Here is a 26,035-nt window from a genome sequence, read left to right as displayed (position 1 = left end):
GGAGTGCTAAACAAACCAACCAACCAACCATACTGGAGACTGGAACCAACTGCCCCAGCCAGGTGAAGCTTTGTTGCCATGGTGACACAGGGGCTTGAACAGCAAGCAGAGAAATAGCAAATCCCTGCTCCCCACCTCCTGGCCACTCTCTCACTCCCCATATTGGCAGAATTTACCATCCACCCAGCAAGGCAGAATTTACCATCCACCCAGCAAGACAGAATTTACCATCCACCCAGCAAAGGAGAAAATGCCGCAGTGTTCCAACTCCGGCATCACAGAACTGAGAACAGAGAAGGGAGTGTTTCTAACAGGGATGTATTTGCTTAACAATTGGCACATTGATTACAGGAAGATTTCCAACTCTTTAGCAAAACTGTTTACAATTAAGCCCCAATCTAGTTGGGCGTGGTGGCTCATGCCTGTAATTGCTGCACTTTGGAAGGCCAAGGCTGGAGGATTGATTCCTCAAGCCCACAAGTTCAAGACCCGTCTCTATAAAAAATTTAAAAACTGACCAATCATTGTGGTTTGCACCTGTAGTCCCAGCTACTTGGGAGGCTGAGATGAGAGGCTTGGGTGGGAGGTTCACTTGAGTCCAGGAGGTCAAGGCTGCAGTGAGCCCTGAGCACACCACCGCACTCCAGCCTGGGCAACAGCATGACTCTGTCTCAAAAACAAAAACAAATAAACCCTAACCTATAGATCTAACCTACCTCTCTAGCCATTATCATCTAAACCTTTGGTTGACAATGTCTCTTTGGTCGATAATGCCTAAACACTTTCTCTAACCCTAATGGGTTCTGTTCTTTCCTAAAACTCATTTAAAAAACCCCTCATATTTCTATGCAATTGTTCCCATTAGTCACTCTGTGTGAGATTGCCCCTTCATCATCCAAATAAATTTCCAAGATCACCTTTAAAGCAATCATCTATGCTTACTGAGCACTACGTGCTGCACATTGTTTTAGGCTCTTTATAGATTTCACTTATTTAATCTCTACAGCTCTGTGGTGTATCCTATTTATTTCCATATTTTACAAATACAAATGTTAAATAACTTGCCCAAAGTCATATAGCTAATAAAAGGTAGTGTGAACCCAGAAACTCTGAGACAGGTCTCAGTTAATTTAGAAAGTTTATTTTGCCAAGGTTGAGGATGAGCACCCGTGACACAGCCTTAGGAGGTCCTGACATGTGCCCAAGGTGGTCAGGGCAGTTTGGTTTTATACATTTTAGGGAGACATGAGACTTCAATCGACATGTGGAAGATGAACATTGATTTGGTCTGGAAAAGGTGGGACAACTAGAAGCAAAGGCAGGACAACTCAAGCAGGGAGGGGGCTTCCAGGTCATAGGTAGATGGGAGACAAATGGTTGCATTCTGTTGAGTTTCTGATGAGCCTTTCCAGAGTAGGCAATCAGGTAGGCATTTAGCTCAGTGAGCTAAGCGGTGACTTTGAATAGAATAGGAGGCAGGTTTGCCCTAAGCAGTTCCCACTTTGACTTTTCCCTTTAGCTTAGTGATTTGGGGGAGGTGGGGGGGTCCCAAGATTTAATTTCCTTTCACAGTAGAAATGGCTATTCAAAGCGTTCATCTTAATCAGCTTAAAATACCACCTTCTAAGATCCAAACTAATGGTCATCTCTTTTGAGAGGACTTCTTACACTCTCCCAGGCCAAAGTATTTGCTTCCTTTCTGGTGCTAACATATTTTTACCATGGCAGAGCTTTTCAGTGTATGTAGTCTTTTCACTGATATTTCTATCTCTGAATCTCTTATAAATGATCTGCCGCACAGAGCTGTCCAATCGAAATTCCTGTAGTGATGGAACAGTGCTGTGTCTGTCCTACCCAACATGGCAGCCACTAGCTACATATGGCTATTGAGCAGGTGAAATGTAGCCAGTGGAACTGAGTTTATTTAAATTTAAGTTTAAATAGCCACATGTGGCTAGTGGCTACCATATTGGATAGTAAAGATCTAGCACATACTCCAGGATAGTTCCTCAGAAAAGGTTTACAGAATGAATGAATCATTCATTAAAACTTTTTTAGCCTAACAGAAAACATGTACATAGCTTCAGTTTTGGTTTTCTTTTTTAACCACATACAGAACACACTGGTTTACTTTATTAATAAGCATGTATATGAATAAACATTAAAAATATTACATAGTATCATTATCAAGATCTATCCCATATTTTACCATGTGTATGTATCCACAGGGCCTGTCACCTGGCTCTCTGCAGCCTCAAGTTCCTGAGCTCAAGCAATCCTCCCACCTCAGCATCTGGAGTACTTGAGACTACAGGTGTGCACCACCACACCCAGCTATTTTTTTTTGTTGTTTGTTTGTTTTGTAGCGAAAGTCTCTCCACCTTGTGTTGCCCAGGCTGGTCTTGAACTCCTGAGCTCAAACGATCCTCCCGCCTTCACCACCCAAAGTGCTGGGATTACAGGCATGACCCACTGTGCCCTGCCAAGCAAAAAAAAAAAATTGTGGCTGTAAAAATTTTTAATGGATTTTAATAATTAAGCTTACATATTTGTAATTGCCTATGCCAACTTTGCAGTTGTTTTCATTGTGTTCAGATAAATCCCAAGTGACTAGATGAATGCGTGGCACATAATATGGACTCAATACATATTTGTTGAATTAATGAAGGAATTATGCCTACTAGGAGATTTTAATTAAGTGTGAAAATCTAACCTACACATCGTTTTCAAATATTAATGTTTACAAATACTTAATGCAATAATTAAGGAAATAGTTATGTTAAATTTTGTGGACATTCATTTCCATTTCAAAGATTTTTTTCCCCCCATCTCTTCCAATTCCCAAACAAAAACTGTCCTTGGCCTCTGGAGTCTTCTCACACCACTCCTCAAACCAGAGGACTGAAAATAGGCCTTTGGCTGGGCAGAAACCAACAATATTTAAAATACAAAACTTATGAACGATGACATAAGAAAAAAAAAAGCTCTAAATAGGTTAACAGTGAGGCCAACTAAATCTGAGATTGAAAGCGCTTCCCAGACCGCAGCCACACCACTGGGACCACAGCTTTGCGTCCCTCAATACCCGGCCCCGCACTCCAAAATCTGAGTAAAGCGGAAGTACGGGCGGCTGCTGCAGCGCTTGCGCAGGCGCTGAGGTCTCGCCCCGTAAGACTCCGCCCCGCCCCACGAAGCCGCCCCCCCAGCTCTAAGGCCCAGCCCCGCCTTCTGCTGTTGCCGCAGCAACCCAGAAAGCGCCATGGCTGCCGCCGGCCGGGAAAAAGGGTATCTGACACAGACTGCGGCAGCCATAGACAAGTCACCGTCACTTTCGCCACAGCTAGCAGCTCCCATCCGAGGGAGGCCTAAGAAGTGTCTTGTCTATCCGCATGCGCCGAAGAGCTCCCGCTTGTCTCGTTCCGTTCTGCGTTGGCTTCAGGGTCTGGATCTCAGCTTCTTCCCCAGGAACATCAACAGGTGCTTGAGTAAGCCAGTCCCAGGCACCCCCGGTGGGCGCCCCGCCTGCTTTCCGCCGCCTGCCAGGCCTCAGATTGCCTACCCTGGCCTGGCTTATGTTTCAAATCAAGACCCCCCTACCCACGCACACACACGAAAACACTATTAGGGAACAAGGCTTTAACAAAATACCACGAAACATCTTGTTTATTCAATTAATCAACCAATCATTAAATTGTAGACAATATAGAATGCTTTGGTGACCACAAAAATATTAAAATAGTCAAAGCTTTTTCTTTAGTGACATTGGGCATTAATACTGGTAAGGACGGCCGGGCACAGTTGCTCATGCCTGTAATCCCAGCATTTTGGGAGCCGAGGCAGGCGGATCACCTGAGGTCAGGAGTTCAGTAACAGCCTGACCAACATGGTGAAACCCCGTCTCTACTAAAAAATACAAAAAATTAGCCCAGTGTGGTGGAGGGTGCCTGTAATCCCAGTACTGGGGAGGCTGCAGGCAGGAGAATGCTTGAACCCGGGAGGCGGAGGTTGCTGTGAGTCGAGATTATGCCGCTGCACTCCAGCCTAGGTGGCAGGGTAAGACACTGTCTCAAAAAAAAAAAAAAAATACTGGTAAGGATCAGTTTACCCTTTGTCGGAGATGGCATCTAGTTTGAGAGTTATCAACAAGTTTTTAAAGTTGCTGCTTAATTGTAGGCACTTTGTATGTAACTGGCAGCTAATATTTGCTCTGGGAATGCAAACTAAATTCTATAAAAAGGCAATGAATCTTTTGCAGAACTCTGGTTTAAAGTAGTCTCTCCTTATCAGAGAGGCATAGGTTCCAAGATCCCCAGTGGATGCCTGGAACTGTGGATACTACAGAACCCGCTGTCAGAACACATTACTGTTTATGTCTTCCATCCACAAATTTAATGCCTTTTTAAAAATCTTAACTAAGCACTTATCACACACTGTGGCTGAAAGTTTTTCAGTTTGAGGTGTGATGGCGAAACTATCAAGAATTTCTTTTTCTTCATATTTCAGGAATATGATTTATTCCTACCATTGTAACCATTCTTACAACTTTCTATTAAGTCAAGAACTTTCATCTTTTCACCTAAAGGAATAATTTTATGGTTTCTCTCTGGCATATCTGAATCACCAGCATCACTGCCCTTGCACTTTGCACACAAGCACACCACACTGTACAGTTTATCTGATAACTAAAAGGTGACATGTCTACAACGCGAAGACTCTGGACAAAGCGAGGACTCACATCCTAGGCAACACAGAGCAGGCAGGGAGATTTCATCAGACTGCCCAGAACAGAGTACAATTTAAAAGTTACAAATTATTTCTTGAATTTTCCATTTAATATTTTCCGACTGTGATTGACCCAAGGTAACTGAAACTGCAGAAAGCAAAACTGCAGATAAGCGGGGGACTAGTTTACTAATTTGTCTTCAGTATTCCTTACAACTATGCCTCTGAAATTTTAAAGTGCGTATGAATCACCTGGGGATCTTGTTGAAATGCGGATTCAATACAAATTAACAGTTTGGGTTCATCAAAAGAACACCAAAGCCTTTGAAACGTAGATAATCTTAGCAAAATTCCACAGTAGGTTCTCCTTAGAGCAACGATCCAACAACACTCATTTTACAAGATACTTTTAGTATGGAATATTAGACTAGTATTAATTATAAAATAATACAAACTGCATAATTAACTACAATTTATTTCATTTCCTAATTGCCACGGATCAGAGATTTTTCAAATGGCTTCCTAATTGCAGAAATATTCTGTATATATTACCCCTGGGAACTTGAATTATCATCCTTTGAAAATGGGACCTCTTTAAAAGTCAAGTTGGATAACTGGGCACAGTTGGAGAAGGTACGTTAGCAATCATTTACACTTTTAACTGTTAAGATGTTTGTTTTAAAGTGTGCCATCCTAATTTCCTGGATCTCTACGTGTATGTGTGTGACTGTGTGATACTGAGTTGGCAGCTTGTTCCTGTGTATTACAAAGTTTATTAAATTCCAACTGTTTATGTCATGAGTCACCTATGAAACTGAGCATAATTATTTCCATTAGCATGATATATACCGATTGGTTTTCCTGCTGAATATTATCTTTTAATAACTAACGTGTTAAACACAAAAAATTACTTCATAGGTAAATAAAAGGGAGATTAAAGTGAATTCATAGTACTTGGAGATTTTTATAGAATTTCTTATGATAAAAACATTTTCTTTCTACTATTAAAGTTCCTGGCAAGAAAAAAATTTAAATTACCTAAAGAACTAATCCATGGAACAATTCACTGTAAAGCTGGAGTGCCTGAAATACTGATAGAAGAGGTTTACACTTTATTAACACATCAAGAGTAAGTTCTTTGTAATTTCCTAGTAACACAATTTAATGTGAAACTTTTGATAATATAAAACTCATTGCTAAAATGTTGCTTGTCAACAGTATTTTATTTTTTATTTCCAGAATTAAAAGTATCCAGGATGACTTTGTGAATTTCACGGACTATAATTACCAGATGCATTTACCCCTGGTTTCCAGGTCTACAGTTTCGAAGTCTATTAAAGATAATATTAGGTTATCAGAATTACTAAGCAATCCCAACATGCTGACCAATGAACTTAAAGCGGAGTTCCTCATCCTTTTACATATGTTGCAAAGAAAATTAGGCAGAAAATTGAATCCAGGTAAGTTTTCCTTGGAAACAGCTGAGTTCTTCCAAGCTCTATCAGGCTATTCTTGAGCACAGATGAAAGAAAGATAGCCCATTTTGCTATCTTCCGTAACTGGTTTAAAGGGAAATTACTTCTTTAATGCTAGCAGTGAAATGATTTATTAGCATTGGAGTAGTTTATAAATCAATCTTTTTGGTGCAGGCATAGGTTAACACAGTATACAGACACTTCTTTTTAGAAACATGTATATGTGTATGCAAAATTCTTGTAACCTTTCACAAGAAACAAGTTCATATATCAAGTAACTAAGGAGTTTAAGAGTTAAGCAGGACACTCATCCCTTGGGAAAAGCCTGGATTACTATGATTCACTGTGGATGCTTTCTACAGTGTGGACAATGTTATCCTTTCCATAGTAGGCTTGTTCGGATGTAGATGGTAGAGCAGATTGGGGCAATCATGGCAACTTTCCAGACGTATCACTGAAATCATTCTCTAAGTACTCAAACAAAGCATTTGCCATCTGCATTTGCCAGAGTCACTGGCAGGTGGCAGAGTAATTGAACTTTCACTCTACATGTTTTTGTTTATTTTTCTGGCAGTTTACTCAGGATACCACTCATGTATTGAAATTTTATTTCACTTGATTCCAGACATCTAGATACCGCATCATTTCTGTGGCACCCAAACATTCGGGAAAAGAGGCAGATGTAGGTCATTAGGATTTCTCTCCCCTGTGAACTTTTTCTGAAGAAAACCATTTTCTCTCTGGTTTCTAGCAAGAGAGGAAAGCACCAATTTTAACATCTCCTAAAATTGTGAGATGGATATTTTAGGTTTTGTCCTTCCTTACTCTGTCCATTCTTCCATCTCTTATATTTTGTTTTCTCTTCCTTGATTTTTCTCATCTCTGGCTTTACTCATAAATTCATGAGTAAAGACATGATTCAGGTTATTAATGAGGAGAGTTTTATCTTGAAACATTTTGCATGTTTTTAAACATTAAAATTTTGCTGTGATATTTATCACACATGCATGTATATAATGTATATGTACAATTTAAAGAAGATGACTAACGATGAAAACACATTTGTATATCCCTACACAGGTTAAGAAATAGAACATTACTAATGCCTTTACCTTCCCCTTTGTGTCCTCGGACTGCATTCTCCATATTCCCTTCCAAGAGTGACTATCATCTTGCTGCCTTTCTTTGTAATTTCCTTGATTTAAAAATCTAGGCCGGGCGCGGTGGCTCACGCCTGTAATCCCAGCACTTTGGGACGCCAAGGCAGGCGGATCACGAGGTCAAAAGTTTGAGACCAGCCTGACCAACGTGGTGAAATCCCGTCTCTACTGAAAACACAAAAATTAGCTGGGCATGGTGGCGTGTGCCTGTCATCCCAGCTACTGGGGAGGCTGAAGCAGGAGAATGGCTTGAACCCAGGAGGCTTAGGTTGCAGGGAGCCGAGATTGTGCCACTGCACTCCAGCCTGGGCGATAAAGTGAGACTCTGTCTCAAAAAAATAAAATCTATACATACTATTTATATATTATTCTTTATTTCATTTACCTATACAATTTAAATATTATTTTTTATTTCATTCATATATATTTTTAAGTTTAGTTGATTTTATGAAACTCTGTAGTAGGCAGAATGAGCCCCCTGCTATCCATGTCCTAATCCCTGAAACCTGTGAATATGATACTTTACATGGCAAAGAGACTTTGCAGATGTAAAGTTATGGACCCCAAGGTAGGGTGTGTATGCTGGCTTATTCAGGCAGACCTGATCTAATCACACAAATCCTTAGAAGCAGAGATCTTTCTTCAACTAGAATCAAGACACATGTAGCAGAAGGAGAAGTAAGAGATCTGGAGTGTGATAGGGTCTCAACCTGCTATTGCTGCAAGGGACAACATGGAAAGCATGAGAAGGTATGTGGTGCAGCTTCCAGGAGCAAAGAATTACCTTGGGCTGACAGCCAGGCAATAAACAGGGGCCTCAGTCCTGCAAACATAAGAAACTGCATTCTGCCAAAGAGCTGAGTGAGCCTGGGAGAAGATTCATCCCCAGAACTTCCAGAAAGGAATGCAGCCCTGCCAATACCTTGCTTTCAGCCTCGTGAGACTCTAAATAGAGGACACAGACTTCTGTACCGTGAGATAAAAATGGCTGTTTTAAGTCATGATATTTGTGGTAATTTGTTATGGCAGGAATGAAAATCGAATACAAGCTTCATAGTTAACACTGTTCCCATAATGAGATTATAAATATATCCTCCTGTGTTTAAACTGATTAAAGTGAAACCTTTTAAGGTTTAAATTGATTAAAGTGAAAACTTGTAAGCTGTTAAGGGAGGAGACCACCCCTCATATCGTCTTATGCCCAATTTCTGCCTCCAAAGAAAGAAGAAGTAAAAACTAAAAGGCAGAAATGAAATCCACAGGCAGACAGCCCAGTGCCGCGCCCTGGGCCTGGTATTAAAGATCGACACCTGACCTAATCGGTTTTTTTATCTATAGATTATAGACATTGTATAGAAAAGCACTGTGAAGATCCCTGTCCTGTTCTGTTCCATTCTAATTACCGGTGCATGCAGCCCCCTGTCACGTACCCCCTGCTTGCTCAATCAATCAGGACCCTCTCACGTGCACCCCCTTAGAGTTGTGAGCCCTTAAAAGGGACAGGAATTTGCTCACTCAGAGAGCTCAGCTCTTGAGACAGGGGTCTTGCTGAAGCTCCCGGCCAAATAAACTGCTTCCTTCTTTAACGTGGTGTCTGAGGGGTTTTGTCTGCGGCTTGTCCTGCTACACTGTTACTTCATCTGCAATCCATATGAAGAACCAATTGCCTCAGCTGCATGTTTTGAGTAGTCTGTTCTTTTCCCACTTATTTGTAATGCCCTCTCATGTTTCAGTTTGCATGTATGTATGGGTCTGTTTCTGAACCTTCTATTCCAGTTTGTCTACATGTGTGTCACTTCAGCATCTTGTCTTAATTATTATTGCTTTATAGTGTTGATACTTTGTAAAGTCCTAAAATTTGTTCTTCTATGAAGTGTTGTTTCTATTTCATTTACAGTGATTTATTGTTATGAATTTATTAATACTGCCCGTTGTTATATGTATTCATATCTAACATACTATTTTGAGTTTTTTTTTTCTCTTTTTCTGTTTCTTCTTTTCATCTTACCTATCTTTTCTTCTTTTGGACTGAGTTTTTTTCCAAAGATTTTTTTTCCCACTGATTTTGAACATTTTAAATCTCTACTCTTTTTAGTGCTAATCTATACATTTTAGCTTGCATATTTATCTTAGTCTAAAATTAATCTTTACTCTCTTCCTGAAACTGCAAGGACCTTAGAACACTATGACACTGATCCCTCGCTGCCACCCTTTCACCTCCTTTCAGTTCTTTTCTTGTCTAGCATTTTAGTTCTGTCCGGTTATATTTTAACACCACAAATCAGGCATCATTGACTTTTCTGTTTAAAAGTCTATCTTTGTAGAAAACTAACCTGTATCTCTGTTGTCTTTTGAACACATTTTTTCTTTAGCTACAGATCATCTAAACCCTTCCAATTCTTGAGCAGTACTCTTTCTCCAGTCTTGATTCCTGAGACTGCTGATTTTAAACATTTCTCATTTGTGGCCAAAGTAATTAATTGTGATAACTATAGTTCTGGCAGTGTTACTGACCAGAGTTGTGTTTAGTGTTGACAGAGAATGACTGGTGAGTAGGAATTAACTTAGCAACTTCTTCAAGCCTCAGTGAAGGACTAGTTGCAGAGGAGGAAGTGATCTTTAGAAGCACAAGGAAATCGCCCAAGTATTTCACTTTACAGGATTCGTTAAAAAGAAATATGGGAAACATGGAAATAATTTTAATTCACAATTTTTATAGTACAAGATATGTGCAAAATGAAAGATACTGTATGATTTTATCAAATATAAAAATACGTAAAACTAACCTATGATGATAGAAGTTAGGATAGCATTTTCCTTTTAGAATACTGTCTTGGAAAGACATGAGGGGGCTTTGGGGTACTGGGAACACATCATTTCTTGATCTGGATGATGGTACCCTAAGTGTATTCACTCACAAATTCATTGGAGTGAATTACAATTACTGTTTGTTTACCTTTTTGTATATACATTATAATTGAATAAAAACTTACCAAAGACTAACAGGAACATAAATATATTACCTTTAAAGTAACTATTTTGTGTATTAAATATATTGTGAGCAATGTGGGGAGGGATTATTAACCTAGGTATTCACACTACTCAGGAATATGATAAACAGAAATTTAGATAATTTACTTAATTTTTAAATTATGGCATCTTATTTTGACAATGGCCATTATGGCTTTTTAAGAAATAACTTTTGTGTTCATATTTTATAGAATGGTTTGATGTGAAACCAACAGTGGGAGAAGTTACTCTCAATCACCTTCCTGCCCAAGCCTCTGGGCGCAGATATAATTTAAAAGTTAAAAGAGGAAGAGTTGTCCCTGTTTTACGTAAGTTTTAACTCTTTGCTTCTTAAAATTGATTTTTTTTTTGCTTGACTTTCTTCAATTAAAGTTTTAAAAAACAGTTAAATAGTTAAAATGTTGGTGTAGGTCAACATTCAGTCCTACGCTGTCAATTACACTGGTATGCAGTTCTTTATGATAAGTGAAGGGAACATGTGGTCTGCTAAGTCGCTGCCCCCTCCCCAGCCTGCTACAGTCAGATCCACTGAGTTCTGATTTATGCTTAAATAGGTGAGTCGGAAACACGTCAGGCTCATTAGAGTTCAAAGCTCAGTTCTTCAGTAGTCAGAGGATGAGTCAGTCCTGAGACAGATATAGATACTTGCATACTAAGAATTCTCAATCAGTTGTATTACAAGAAGTCACTTGATTAAACCCTGTTGATTCAGAAAGCATTTATACTACAGGAAACTGTAGCCCATGGTCCAAATTCAGCCTGTTGCCTGTTTTTGTATAGTTAACAAGTTAGAAATAGTTTTTACTTTTTTTCTTTTTTTGGAGATGGAGTCTCACTCTGTCACCCAGGCTGGAGTGCAGTGGTGCGATCTCGGCTCACTGCAACTTCCACCTCCTGGGTTCAAGCGATTCTCCTGACTCAGCCTCCTGAGTAGCTGGGACTACAACGCACGGTGCCACGCCTGGCTAATTTTTTGTATTTTAGTAGAGATGGGGTTTCACCGTGTTGCCCAGGCTGGTCTTGAACTCCTGAGCTCAGGCAGTCCACCCTCCTCGGCCTCCCAAACTGCTAGGATTTCATGGTTAAAAAAAAAAATCAAAAGAAAAATAGTAATTCCTGACACATAAAAATGCTATGAAATTCAAGTTCCCGTGCTCATAAATAACAGGGAACAGAGCCACTCCTGCTCATTTTATGCCTTGCTTACGGCTGCTTTGACCCTACAACAGTTGGGTTGAGTAGTTGCCAAGGTGACTGTCTAGTCTAGAAAGTTGAGTTGCCAGATTTAGCAAATAAAAACACAGGGCAATACAACAAATACCTCTGAGGACATATTTAGGACACACTTTTACTAAAAATTATTCATTATTTATCTGAAATTCAAATTTAACTAGGTGTCCTATATTTTATCTGGCAACCCTACCACAAAGCCTAAAATATTTACTCTCCATCCCTTTACAGAAAATGTGTGTGGACTTCTGCTACAGATTATGTTTCCTGACGTGTTGAGGGATTTCGCCGGGGATAAAAGTTATTTGTTTACATAGAGTCTTTGAGAGCAGTGCCAATGTTCCTGTTTTTAAAAAAACAAAAAAAAACTTATGATTTCTCAGAACCTTTAATATGCTAATATGCATTGTAAATATTAAAGGAGAGAGAGGCAGAATGAAGTGTTTTCCAAACTCTATTTGATCACACATCACTATTTGGTTTTGCTTTGTTTGGTGGCCTTGTAGAACTAGTGTTCCTCATAGCACACTTTTTAATGTCCAAACATCAGGCCAGCCCATCAAAATCCCTTTAACTCTTCATCCACCTGAGGCATAGTAAACATAATAGAATCCAACGGAAGTGGATAACAATGTTTCCATGAATAAAATGCATCCATAGTTTCACCTTTAGATTCTAGGAATATATCCTCTCCTTCAGCCTGCCTCAACCCTCTTCTGTTGGTGACATTTGTGGTGAAAGTTCCAGCAGGGAGGGAGGTGAAGCCACAGTGGTAGGGTGAGCATAGGAGGAGGGGATCAGGAGGTATGGAAAGGAAACTGCAGGTAAGTTTTGTTTTTGTGTTTAACTTGCTTGCCTCGTTCCCCTTATGATTAACTGAATTTCACGGGGAAAGGGAAAGAGCAGGGTCACCTGCTTTGGGACCTGCAGTGAAAAGGTAGAAAAGAGTAGTAATGAGTCACAGCACGGCTTCCTTCCTGTATAAGAAAGAGATGCAAATAGGCCAGAGACAAAAACTGATGCCTGCTGATATTTGAATTGCTAAAGAGTATTTCTCATTTTTGTTCTTTTTTGAAAATCTTCAAGGTTCACATATGAGTTTTTAGAAAAACTACATGCTATCATTACTTCAGATCAGGATTCCAAGTAAAATGAATTTTTGCTTTTACAATTTTAATAATGTATAAGTGGCCATAAATAACTCCTCCCATTTTATTCTCTACTGCTCTTTTTTATGATTCTCTGGATGCTCTTTTATGATTCACTTTCATCTCAATAGTCTTGCTCTCTTTGGAAAAAGAGATGGGTTTATGGAAGCCTTCATTGGACAAGGTAGATCAGGATGGGAAGGTGAACATACATTTATTTTTTTTACTTGTCTCAATCCTGTTCCAGATAATATTCTTGGATTCTCTTAATCTAGGCACGTAGTAATTAATGAATGATGTGGATTCAGCTTTGGTAATTATATGGATGAGAACTATTAAGTGTTAAATAATTTTTTCTAAATTTGTTCAAAGGACTTCATTTCAGTTTCTGATAAGAGGGTAGAGTAATAGTTCAGGTCTGCTACCATAGTTTGATAGTTAATGGAAGGGGGAGAAGCAAAAACACTAGACTGTAGGAACGTCTAGTGTTTTACCATCTAAGATTTCATATAATGACACTGAAATCACAGGCTGTTCACCTGAAAATCTTCTAATTATCAAACAGGGGGGCCAAAATTAATTGTAAGTTAGGTTGTTACCTTTGCTTTTTTCTTTTTATAACACTCAAGTTCCTCTACTTGTTTACCAAAATTTAGTATCTAGCAAAATTATGGGCCAATGGAATATAGATGTCTTAGTTGCCACTGGCCCCTCCCATTAGAACTGAGTGACCTACAGAGTCTGGGTGGCTAGCTGGAATGCCTCAGTGTAATCAGAGCTCCATAAACTGTATTATGAATCATGGACGTTTGTCAAATCTAAGTATAAAATTGTGCTACTGTTGCCTCAGCTGCTTTCTGAAGCAATATCTAAGAATAGTTGGGTCATATTCAGTATCAGATGCACCAAAATAAGCCCTGGAGATTTTTAGGCTGATGACTTTTGGAAGTGGCTGACATTCAGACTTTTTTTTATCCATGAGTACTATAATGCGTGATTTACATATTCTTGTTTACCAGGCATTTAGATTAACTGTACTTGACCTCTTGCCAATCATTCTGCATATATTTGATACATTAGACATGTTGATGCTTGTATGAATATTTAGTAACCATGAATTGATTTTAATTTTGCTTATTTAAATGTCCCAGCAAATATAGGTAGTGGTGGCAGTTCACATAGAGAAATACATGTGAAGCAACCTGGACAACATTCTTATTACTCTGCTATGAAACCTATCAGAAACATGGACAAGAAACCTTGAAAAGCACCTGTCAAATGGCTTTGAAGAAGTGATGCCACCATCTCTAGCCATAATAAAGAAACAGAATCACCTAGTATTGGATGTATTTCAATAATAAATAGAGTGGTGTCTTTTCCATGATTGTGTTAAAGAACATTTCTTTTCCATTCAATTTGTTTATTAAACTCCTATGCCAGGCATTGTTGAAAATACAAAATTAAATAAATTAGTACAGAATGAGCAAAAATAATTTTAAAGGTACAAACATAATTCACCATGATGAGTAAGAGTTCTCATAATTTTGTAGGAATGGTGAATCTACTTTTTCATATGTTTTCCTTATTAGAAATTAAAGGTTACTGCTTTGCCTATTATATAATTACACATCACATTCATTAATTAAATCGTATTCTGAATGATTCTTATACTTTGGCCCATAGAACATCTTGATCATCTCTAAGAACAGCCTGAACTTAAACTATTAAAAAAAACAGGTGTCCCTTCTATTGAAAACAAGTTGTGGGGAAAGAAAATCATCCTTTTCTTGGAATTTGATTCGGTGTTTAGCAATACATTTAGTTCAATTTAAAAGTTCCCACTGGTTGCTGCTATGCCCCATATTTTAACTGAAGGGAAACAAAAGCAGACTGATGTCCTGAAAAATTAATAATCTTTTATATATACATGGTAATTTTATATTTTATATGTGGAAAATTTTCAACTGGTATTATTTATGCTTGATACTAGCTCATTAATAGTCTCATTTGACTCCCAAGATGAATATTACTAATGTCAATTTTCAGTTAAACTTACCAGATTTTCTGCATTTTTGAAAGTTCAGACTGTTTTATTAGCAATTCTACCTCCAGAGACTTTCTTGTTAAATTTTGCATTTTTAGAGAGATAATATTTAAAAAGACTAAGAAAGCCCGGATGATACAGATAACTTACTGGGAATGTGTTCAAAATCCAGTTTTATCTGAGGTAAGAGATCTAGGTCAAATGCATATCTTAATCAGCTGTAAGTAATGTATCTGTTGTCTTGCATTCTCATGGGACAATCTAAAGTACAAAATTATGAGAATAACTTTTAACCTATATAGTTCCTTTGGAAAAGGTTTGAGAAACAAGTCTCTGAAGCTCAGCCATGAAAAAGATCCGGAGAAGAGGATTAATTTTGGGTAGAGTCAAATAATAAGTTTCTTTGTCCTCTTGGTGCTGTGTTCAATCTCCTGAAAGAGCTCATCACTCATGGCCCGACTATGGTAAGTTCCCAAGAATCCTGAGGGACCTATAGAGACTGGAAAATAGGAAATAGTCTGTAGGCTTCATTACATAGTGATTATGTAAATGAAGATACAGGATGGTCAAAGTGGGTAACCTCAAGAGCTTCTTGAGGATGAATTGTGCAACAGAAGCCAACACTACAGGCATATCTTAGACCATTTACTTCAAAAAGAATCTTTGACAGAAGGAAGCAATGAAATTTTCTAGGAGCTATAGCTGCTGCTATAGGAATAAAACATTTTCTTTTTTGTTTTGTTTTGTTTTTATTTTTGGTTTTTGAGACCTAGTCTTGCTCTGTTGCCCAGGCTGGAGTGCAGTGGCGCAATCTCAGCTCACTGCAAGCTCCGCCTCCTGGGTTCACGCTATTCTCCTGCCTCAGCCTCCCGAGTAGCTTATGGGAATAGAAGCTACTATGACATAGCATTTGTATTAATGAGTAAGCACTTTCTCCATTTTTATACTAATTTTGGGGTATACTGTAGTCAGTGTTTCTATAGTGAAGAATCAGCCTCTGGAACAATTCAATGAAGTGATTTTCCTAGGTTACTGAGTAGGGCAACAACTCAGTTGGACAGCTTAGCCCTTTCACACCTCTAATGACTCTGATCCAAGCATTTATGGAGAAATACTTGTCTTTCAATGGTGTCTGGGGAAAGAAACAACTACTCATCTTAGCTGGTAACTATGTCATATCAGGATTTAACTGTAATATTTATTAAAATTTAAAGGACCTGAAGTACATACATACATATAAATCTAGATAATGACATGCCAAATTATAGCACAGTCATGATATATAATTTTAGCATGAAAGTACATATTTATTTCATTTATGTACAAATATCTCAAAGGTTTGGTACAATAAGCATTAATTAAGAGTTGACTATAAAGATGTCTTCTATATTACTGATATACTAAATATGAACTACTAAATTTTACAAATAATTTGTGAGGCTTTTATTATATTCAGAATACCTTTTGACTTAAAACTGAAATAATATAAATGTTATAAGGACAACAAAATACAGTCATTGCTCTAATGCAATCATGTTCCTGAACACATCTGGACAATTTCATAGAAATATATATATATATATATATATATATATATATATATATATATATACATACACACACACACACACATATATATTTCATATATACATGTATATATATATACACATACATATATATTTCATTTGTCTTGATTGACATAAAAATCATACATTTTCACAAGATGTAACTATTTTGATGATGTAATTTTGTGAACCACCTAGTTACTAACTTTTACAGGCAAAATATTTTTCCAATGCTTTAAAAATCATTGTCTAATGAGACTCTTCCTTTACAGAGGCATATTTAAACCTGCAAAGTAATTTGTCCACATTATTGGTAATATGAACATTTTCAAATAGTAAAATAAATTCATATAATTTGCTTGGGTTTCATGCATATGAAATCTAATAAAAATACTTTTATGAATTAAAAAATTTGTTTTTCATATTAAGGTACAATATATACAGATTGACATAGTCAAATGACATTTATAATTCTATGAAAAATTAATAGTTATAGGTAATAAGATATAGACATTGTAGAAATCAAAGATAATAGAATGATGGTCAAATCCATCCAATTTAGATTTCAGACAGAAATTGGGTGGCTATTCTGTTGTACTTATGTGTTTAAAGACTTGCAAAATTTTTTCTTCATCTTTTATACATAAAAATATTATTTTCCTGCATTCATTAAAAATACAGAAGTAATGATTGTTTATATACTTAATGATATTCTTTTAAGTATGTAAGCACAAAAACATAGACTTATTTATTTATTTTAAAATAAAAAGAATGACAGTAGGATTGAGACTGCCATTTTTAAGTGAGGGGTTTTTAGTACATATGTGCCAGTTAATAATCCTCCTCGCCTAAGAAAAATTTGAGTTACAGATATCTCTAAGAGTTTTAAAAAATACATCTCAGGTACTCTTTTTATATTATCCATTGCATCTCTGAGTTGTGTATATTTTCTTCTATAATATTAATTATTTTTATATATATAATTTTTGGAGATGGTAGTCTTGCTCTGTCGCCCAGGCTGGAGTGCAGTAGTGCGATCTCAGGTCACTGCAACCTCCGCCTCCTGGATTCAACCGATTCTCCTGCCTTAGCTTCCTGGGTAGCTGGGACTACAGGTACACGCCACCACACCCAGCTAATTTTTGTATTTTTAGTAGAGACGGGGTTTCACCATGTTGACCAGGATGGTCCCCATCTACCGACCTCAAGATCTGCCCATCTCGGCCTCCCGAAGTGCTGGGATTACAGGCAATTTTTTTTTTAATAAAATGGAATTTAAGCCTGTAATGTCTTTTTAAGGAATCAAAAGTGGTCATAGATACATAATACATAGATACATAATATATATTTTTTCCAGTTTTAAGAAGTTTTGTTAAGAAGGTTTTAAAAATATTTTAAATGCAACAAGTTTAAAGATAATAAAAGCCACAAGTATTCTAGTTATATGAGATTATTCTTTAGTCAAACAAAAACATCTATATTATAAATCTTGTGAAACAACTTGAGTATCAAAGTACTTTCAGTATGCATTAATTTAATAAGTTTCAAAGTCAGAATTCTAGTCCAACTGAAATATCTGTAGTCACATTATCAGGCTTTTCATAGCTTCACACTTTTAAAAAATATTTTAAAAGTTAAATCAACATAATATATCCAAAAATTCAACCAATATCTATTTACAAACATTTACTTAAAACTAATTTTCATCAAATCAATTGTGGTTTTTGTTTGTTTGTTTTTTGAGACAGAGTTTCGCTCTTTGTTGCCCAGGCTGGAGTGCAGTGGTGCGATCTTGGCTCACTGGAACCTCTGCCTCCCAGGTTCAAGGGATTCTCCTGCCTCAGCTTCCCAAGTAACTGGGATTACAGGTGCCCACCACCATGCCTGGCTAATTTTTGTATTTTTAGTGGAGACAGGGTTTTACCATGCTGGCCAGGCTGGTCATGAACTCCTGACCTCAGGTGATCCACCTGCCTTGGCCACCCAAAGTGCTGGGATTACAGGTGTGAGCCACCATGCCCGGCCAAATAAATTGTGTTTTAAATAAAGTTAACATAAATTGACAAGAGTATACTGTGTAAATTATTATACACATTAATCAAAACTAATATCCATGCATGCTGAATCTCTTAAAATAGTCACTTTATCACCTAATGCAAGTTTTCATATATATTCGACTGTATTTTGTGATTTTTACCCACCAATTTTTTTCATGCCTATGTAACTTATACCTTTACAATGGGACAGTTAAACTTCAGATAAAAAAACTGGTAACATTTTCTTTTTTTTTAAGTATTTTGAATGTGTATCCATTTATTAATATTTATTAAACTTATAAATGAAAACTTTTATTAAAACAGCTAACGTTAGTGGTTTACTATGTATTTTATAAAGGAGAACGTGTTTGTTAAGTTGAAGATCACTGTGCACACCTTACATTTCAACATTTCAAGATATTCAATCATTCAAATATCCATTAAGTACTTACTGTATGTCTAGCACTATTCTAGGTGTTGCACAATTTAATATGTTTCAATATTTCAACCATATGATATTTTGGTATCTTTTATGCTGTGTGAAACTTTTATATGCTTTTTAGATTATTCAGTCCTTTATAATTTAAATGTTTCCTCCTTCCCAAACATAGCTATTACTGTTTATAAAGGAGGCACCTATTTTTCCTTTAAATTATACATATATATATATTTTGAAGTTAATGAATAAAATTCACTGCTATTTCCAACCTCTCCCAACCTGCAATCCTTCTCCCAACCTCCGGCACTTGAGCAACAAAGATTAAGGTAATACTAACCCATGAAAGTTTTTCTTTAAAAAAAAAAAAATCAAGCATGGACAAAAATCTTCTATCAGAATGGATTGAGTCGTATTCCAGTCCCTAAAGGTGAGAATGGATTCACCTTTGCCCACATCAAAGCATCATTCAAGGAGATAGCAGATTTCCCGTCTTCAAGGAAAAACACAGGGCCCTGCACAGTGAGAGTTGAGGAAAGAGAAGATGAGATTATAAATTTGCAAAGTATTTTTAAACTTTCAGAAAGAGAATCACTGCAATAAAAAAAAACACGATATTTAGGCAAAGCTAATAAAAAAATGAAGACTATGAGAAAATTAGTTTTTTTGAGCTGGACTCAAATATAGAAACATTTTCAAATGTCTTAACATTATGTCATTATACCCTAATATCTGTCAAAATAGAATTGTTTACAATTTAAATTCTTTAAATACAATAGTAATGCCAATGACAAATCTGTTTTGTTAATCTGGTAACTGCCACAAAGTTTACTTATCCTATAAAAGCATATATGTCTAGTAATAGGCTTAAATATATTTCACTATTTTACTCATGTAGCCTATGTCGATACAGCTGGGGAAATTATTTAAGCCAGAAACTTTATATGTGCTCTCCAGAAGATGATGAATATTGTTCTATATTGTATATATCATTTAAAATATGTTTAGCCATGTGATTTTCTTGCTTATTTATAATTTAGTTGCATCAGTTATGATATATGCCAGGGTAGTTATAAAGAACTAAATGTGAAACGTTTTCAATCTATATTACTTAGCTCTGATAAGGAAAAGCATAATTTCAAAAACACAAGATGCAATACAAATTATGTTTTCTTAATTAGGTTCTAAAGCTGTTGAGTTTTGGGTCTGATTTCAAATGATACAACTTGTTGTCAGCAAATTACTTCTAGATAATGGAAAGCTCATCATAGGAGTATGTAAAGTAGACAGCTCCTATTAGTAGGCACTAGAAATTTCACAATTATAACCCAAACACGTCAACTTTGTGTTGAAACAGAAATATCCTGGCAGAACAGTACTCCATCTATACCAGTCATGTGGGCCTCAGTGTATATGAGATAATTAGTAGCTCTTTTCCTGGATGCAGGTTTGGCTACAGAGAGGCTAGATAGTATCTTTTAGGTCAAGGTCAGATGGAGAAAAGAAACCTTAAGAAAAGGAGGAAAGAAACCTGAAGGTACCACGTACTAGAAATGGTATACAAAGGGCAGAGAATGGCAATGATGACATACTCCAAATATTTCATAATGTTTCTTGCTCTTTACTAAAAGTTATTTAATTTCCTGACTTGGTTCTCTATTTGTGAGCATAAATGGATAATAAAGGTGTATACAACTCTATGTCCTGTCTTTTGGAAGATACTGGTTATGTTTTGAGACTAAACTAGCTTGCAGTGGCAAGCTAAGCTACAGTTAAGGTTTACATCAGTATCCAGCTACTTCATTTATTTTGGGTGGCTATGACAAAACCTGCCTTCTTCATTGGCCTAGCATGGAAGCATTAGAAATGTGACTTTTCACATTACATTAGAAATACATAAGAATCTGCTCAATAAGTTGTGTATATTATTGGGAGTTGGGATCTTTTTTTTTTTTTTTTGAGACGGAGTTTCACTCTTGTTGCCCAGGCTGGAGTGCAATGGCTCAATCTCGGCTCACCAAAACCTCCCGGTTTAAACTTTCATGCAAGTATACATATTACATGAATTGCTTCTGTGGTAAGAGTCAGTACAATGATTGTATCTGAATTTATTTTAGGCAGAAAGAGGCCACTTGTACTAACTATGGAAGCACTAGAGGTAGTATTTCCTTACTGGGCCCCAGTCCTAAATTACCTACTTTTATCCAAATTAGGCTTATTTTAAGATATCATTTCAAAAAGTAAACACATAAAATGGTGAAATGCACATGTTATGTCTGATGTTAGGCTTTACCTGGATTTTTAATCCCGTAAGACAAGAAATGTGAATATCAGAATGACTTGGAAGATTTGATCCAGTCACATAATCTGGTCCAATAATTCCTTTCAGTGACTCTTCTTTTAGTCTCTTTAATAAAGTTGCATAAATCATTCTTTGTGAATCAGAAGGGGGTGTATACGGAGAGTCTTCTAATGATCTATATTTTCAACAGATGTCAAAATTTCATTTTGTCGAATCACAGAATTTTTGATGTTTAGATTAGAAATTATCCCTGATGATTATTTAGTTCCCCTTTATTGATGGAGACAAATCCCTTTAGACTTAATTTATAGTAAAACAAAGTACTAAATGGCAGAAAAGTATGGTATTGTAAATTATTACTGCATATATGCCAAACAGATCAAGATTCATTATTCTGCTAAAATTAATGAGACCACACATACTTCCAACAAGTTTGTCTATAACATCAAATACCTTCTGCATTCCAATTTTTATATCATATTTGCTCACCTGTTGGTGGACTGTGTGCAAGCTCTCCATGCATCCAATTCCTCAGAAAGATATTCAATTTTTAAAGGTACTGACACCTCTCGACGTTTTAATAGCTGACTGAACGTGTGAAAAGGAAATTAACATCTGATACCAAAAACTAAGATATCAGAAAAAGCAAACAAACTTTAAATGTGATTTTAGATTTATATATTTCTGTATACAGACATTATACATTATATATAATATACATATAGAATATTTTCTAGTATATGCGTATATATGCTCACCTGTATATTTAGCACAGTCCCTGGCAAGTCAAAGTTATTCAATAAACATTGGGTGGATGAGTAAATGAGTGAGTGGATAAATAAATGAACTGCATAATGTATGAAGAATGGTTGGACAAGTTAAGTGATGTTAAATAATAGCCACAGTGAGAGAGAACACTTAACCATGACCCTGATCATTTAATCTTGAATGACAGAAAGGGAACACAGGAGAAGGAGATTTGAGAAGAAAGATGATTTGAATTCTGAGCATACTGACTTTAGGCTGGAGTTTAGCAAGCTGCTGAATATACACATAGGAGTTTGAAGAGTAGGCTATGCCTGAATATAAGACACTGAGTTACCTCCATAGAGGTGATAGGTGAAGCTAGAAAGTGGTGAGGTTTCTGAAGGACACCGTATAGAAAGGAGACGGGAGGGAGTGGAGCCGTGGGAGGAGAGTGGGATGGAGAGGAGGAAAAAGAGAAGCAGAGGACGAGAGAATGAAACTTTGGGGACTCACATATTTAGTGGGTCAAGAAAATAATTATAAGCAGCAAGACAACAAAGATGGAATTGTCAGAGACGATACATTCTTTAATATTAGGAAATTATTAATTTCTCTTTCTAAGCTAACACATTCCCTAAACTTAGTCACATTCTCTCAAGTCTCTCCTGCCCTTGCAAATAAAAACCGTTCTTTTTCTTTCTGATATTAATTTAATGCTTAATTAAGAATTTTTCTCTTTACTTTTATCATTATATATAGCTGAACATATTAAACATTATTTTACATCTATGTGATATATCCTACTGCTCCTATAATATCTTTTAATACTGTTAAATGTTGCTTTCCAATTTTGGTTATGCTACCTATGTAGAAAGAGATTTTTCCCTGAGCATGCTGATAGTATTAATTCCATATTATTTCTTATTTGTACTAGGTGACAGCTAGTGCTTCACCTACGCAATAGGGAGAAGTTAGGAATGAGAAAACCTGTTTCTCTTAGAATCCTCTGCCACATATGAACTCAGAAAAATGCTTAACCGGCCGGGCATGGTGGCTCATGCCTGTAATCCCAGCACTTTGGGAGGCCGAGGCAGGCAGATCACGAGGTCAGGAGATCGAGACCATCCTGGCTAACATGGTGAAACCCCGTCTCTACTAAAAAAAAATAGAAAAAATTAGCTGGGCGTGGTGGCAGGCACCTGTAGTCCCAGCTACTCGGGAGGCTGAGGCAGGAGAATGGTGTGAACTTGGGAGGCGGAGGTTGCAGTGGGCTGAGATTGTGCCACTGCACTCCAGCCTGGGAGACAGAGCGGGACTCCGTCTCAAAAACAAACAAACAAACAAACAAACAAACAAACAAACAAACAAAGACTGCTTAACCACGGACCCTCTGCATTTGTTAAAATGGTCACCTACTAGGCCATTTAGCTAACTACTAGACTTGGAAGTAGGTTTTTATGGAAGGCACCGTGGATTTTATTTTATAGTATAAGAAGTTTTAAGTACAAGGGCTGAAGTTAAACAAGTTGTTAGAAAATGTAGGAGTATGGCTAACAGGTTATGCCTGAATATAAAATATTAAAATAGTAACCTGCTACTTACAAACTCCCTTTACTTTGCCTTTTCTGCTGTAGAGATTGAAAAGCTAAAATATTCAGTTTCCTATTTTCTTTTAGTGAGATGTGGGCATAAAACCCTAAGGAGGACTTTCCTTCCTGAATAAAATGGTCTTGCCAGGAGAAAGTCCTTTGTGGTCTCTTTCACTCTTACCTCTTTCCTACTCAGAATGTAGTCGTAATTCATGGAGGGCTAGCATCTATCTTCTAACCATGGGATACTCAAGCAAGAGGAAATAATCCAAAAATGTCATAGTGGAAAGAAGGGAGTATCAGGTCCTTGAAGAAATCACTGCACGGCAGTAAAAGCCTTAGAATGCCTGTCTCAAGTGTCATGACATGAAAGATCAATACACCCTAGGAGTTTAAGCTAGTATTCAAATTATTATTATTTACAGCCCAATGCATCCCTAATTTATGTGCTGCTTTATTATAAAGCACACGCTGAGTAAATAGATGGATACTTGTAATAATATATTTGATACTTTGTATAATCCACTTAGAGACTATCCATCTTAGCAAGAGAAATTGCTCTAATGTCATGATGGAGGAAAAAACCTTTTTTACCTTGTGTGCTCATAAAGTGCTGGAACAATGCTTTGATACTGTCTTCTGATAGCCAGTAATGCACCAATGTAACCACATAATATCAGCAACTCATTTCGAGCTCTAAAAGAGAATATATTTATTTTTTATAAATTCCACAATTTGAGGCATAGAACATTACTCTGATACACAGTTCATGTACTTTATATATTCTGAAAGGTGACATTTATAGCAATATATGTTTAGAAAATTTTCTAAACTTAAGGAAAATTATTCACCAGTTCTTAATTCCTATTCAGATATTTATGCTATACCATCAATTAGACTACAAAATAAGCATATTTAAATAGTATTTCACTGTTGCCTGCTTGTTGTTCTGTATTTCCTGGCTGTTTCTTCATGTAATTTATCCCTAAATAGCTCCTTTGGTCAGGTGGAGGGAGTCCTGGAATACCGTGTAGACTCACAGTAAAGAACGTCTTCTGCATTCTTGCTGAGGGAGTTAGCCAGTCTCCCAGGCTGCTGCATCATTTTTTCCATTTAGGCTTTAAAATAAAAAGAGCCCAAAGCCTCTCTTGTAAATTATACAAGAGTCTCAGGGCTTTAGTTATATAGATAATAATGTCTTTTAATAGTACCTGAATCCAGGGATGATGTCTATTTTGTACTTTCCAGCAATTTTACTTCTTTCCCACAAGCTCAGTATGGTGCTTTGCATACAATGGATATTTAACAAATATGACCATGAGTTTCTTAAGGACTTGAGGTCCAAAAGCTTCGAACTTGCTTTCTTTAAACCAGGTGTGCATGTGTGTGTACATATATAAACATACACATACTAGATATTATTAAGTGGGACCACTAATATTTAATACTCTGTTTCAAGTTGACCTCTACATTTTTTTTCTTAAAAACATAACAAACGGCCGGGCGCAGTGGCTCATGCCTGTAATCCCAGCACTTTGGGAGGCCGAGGTGGGTGGATCACGAGGTCAGGAGATGGAGACCATCCTGGCCAACATGGTAAAACCCCGTCTCTACTAAAAATACAAAAATTAGCCAGGCATGGTGGCAGGCGCCTGTAGTACCAGCTACGTGGGAGGCTGAGGCAGGAGAACGGCGTGAACCCAGGAGGCGGAGCTTGCAGTGAGCTGAGATCACGCCACTGCATTCCAGCCTGGGCGACAGAGCAAGACCTCGTCTCAAAACAAAGAAAAAAATATATAACAAACAAAAATACGATATTTCTACAAGTGTAGCTACCTGTCCAAGATAATCCTATTTCCCGATCTGAATACCAAAAACAATGGAGCCACTTTAAATTTATCAAATAGATTCACTTATATATTTTGCAGAAAAAATACTCACTCAGTACACGTATGCAAGAGTAATTTTTCAGTACGAATATAGCTCAGTAGATCAAGAACAGGGTATATGGTATCCAAAGTCCAGTCTGAGCTACTGATGTATTCTGGAAAAATTAAACCAGATGGAAGATTCATTAAATAACAGTCTCAAAATTTATTCATCCATTTTTAACTTATATAATTAATTTTCTGTCAGTCAGTCCTACTTAGCTCTTTATTTTCTAGATCACAAGTATTTTCCTATTTATCCTCTCTCAGGTCCCCATACCATAAAATCAGAAGAGATGCCATATTTCACATCAGCATCGCTCTCCTTTTTAAATTTAGGATGACTAGTTCTTGATTTTAAGGTTGATCATTGATATAGTTTGGATGTTCGTCCTCTCTAGAGCTCTTGTTGAAATGTAATCCCCAATGTTGGAGTAGGGAGGTGTTTGGATTACGGAGGTGGATTCCTCATGAATGGCTTAGTGCAATCCCCTTGGTGATGAGTGAATTCTTGTTCTGAGTCCGCACGAGATCTGAGTGTTTAAGAGTGTGGCACCTCCCTTCCTCTCTCTCTTCATCCCTTCTCCCTGCCCCTGCTCTCACCAAGTGATATGCCTGCTCCT

General features: G+C 37.0%; 2 protein-coding genes across 6 annotated transcripts in view; one reads left to right on the top strand and one right to left on the bottom strand.

The window, feature by feature from the left end:
* Window positions 1–3,191: 3,191 nt before the first annotated feature.
* SPATA4 (spermatogenesis associated 4) lies at window positions 3,192–14,146 on the top strand. The gene is made up of 6 exons (XM_004040658.5): window positions 3,192–3,477; window positions 5,226–5,355; window positions 5,733–5,851; window positions 5,962–6,182; window positions 10,579–10,695; window positions 13,917–14,146. Exons 1-6 carry the CDS (start codon window positions 3,260–3,262, stop codon window positions 14,027–14,029), a joined length of 918 nt encoding a protein of 305 aa, XP_004040706.3. The 5' UTR covers window positions 3,192–3,259; the 3' UTR covers window positions 14,030–14,146.
* A 1,841-nt stretch (window positions 14,147–15,987) lies between these two features.
* Window positions 15,988–26,035, bottom strand: part of WDR17 (WD repeat domain 17) — a 116,084-nt gene continuing 106,036 nt past the window's right edge. For all 5 annotated transcript variants that reach the window (XM_019026049.4, XM_055384175.2, XM_004040656.5 and 2 more), the window contains 5 exons: window positions 25,426–25,528; window positions 24,079–24,180; window positions 21,638–21,736; window positions 21,140–21,323; window positions 15,988–19,361 (listed from right to left, as the gene is read on the bottom strand). In XM_019026049.4, coding sequence (XP_018881594.3) covers window positions 19,242–19,361; window positions 21,140–21,323; window positions 21,638–21,736; window positions 24,079–24,180; window positions 25,426–25,528 — 608 coding nt within the window. In that variant the 3' untranslated portion in view covers window positions 15,988–19,241. The remainder of the gene's footprint in view (window positions 19,362–21,139; window positions 21,324–21,637; window positions 21,737–24,078; window positions 24,181–25,425; window positions 25,529–26,035) is intronic.

The sequence above is a fragment of the Gorilla gorilla genome, chromosome 3 (assembly GCF_029281585.2).
Source record: "Gorilla gorilla gorilla isolate KB3781 chromosome 3, NHGRI_mGorGor1-v2.1_pri, whole genome shotgun sequence".
Classification (NCBI taxonomy): Eukaryota; Metazoa; Chordata; class Mammalia; order Primates; family Hominidae; genus Gorilla; species Gorilla gorilla.
The sequence above is the reverse complement of the archived record's forward strand: the minus strand, read 5'-3'. Positions and strand labels throughout refer to the sequence as shown.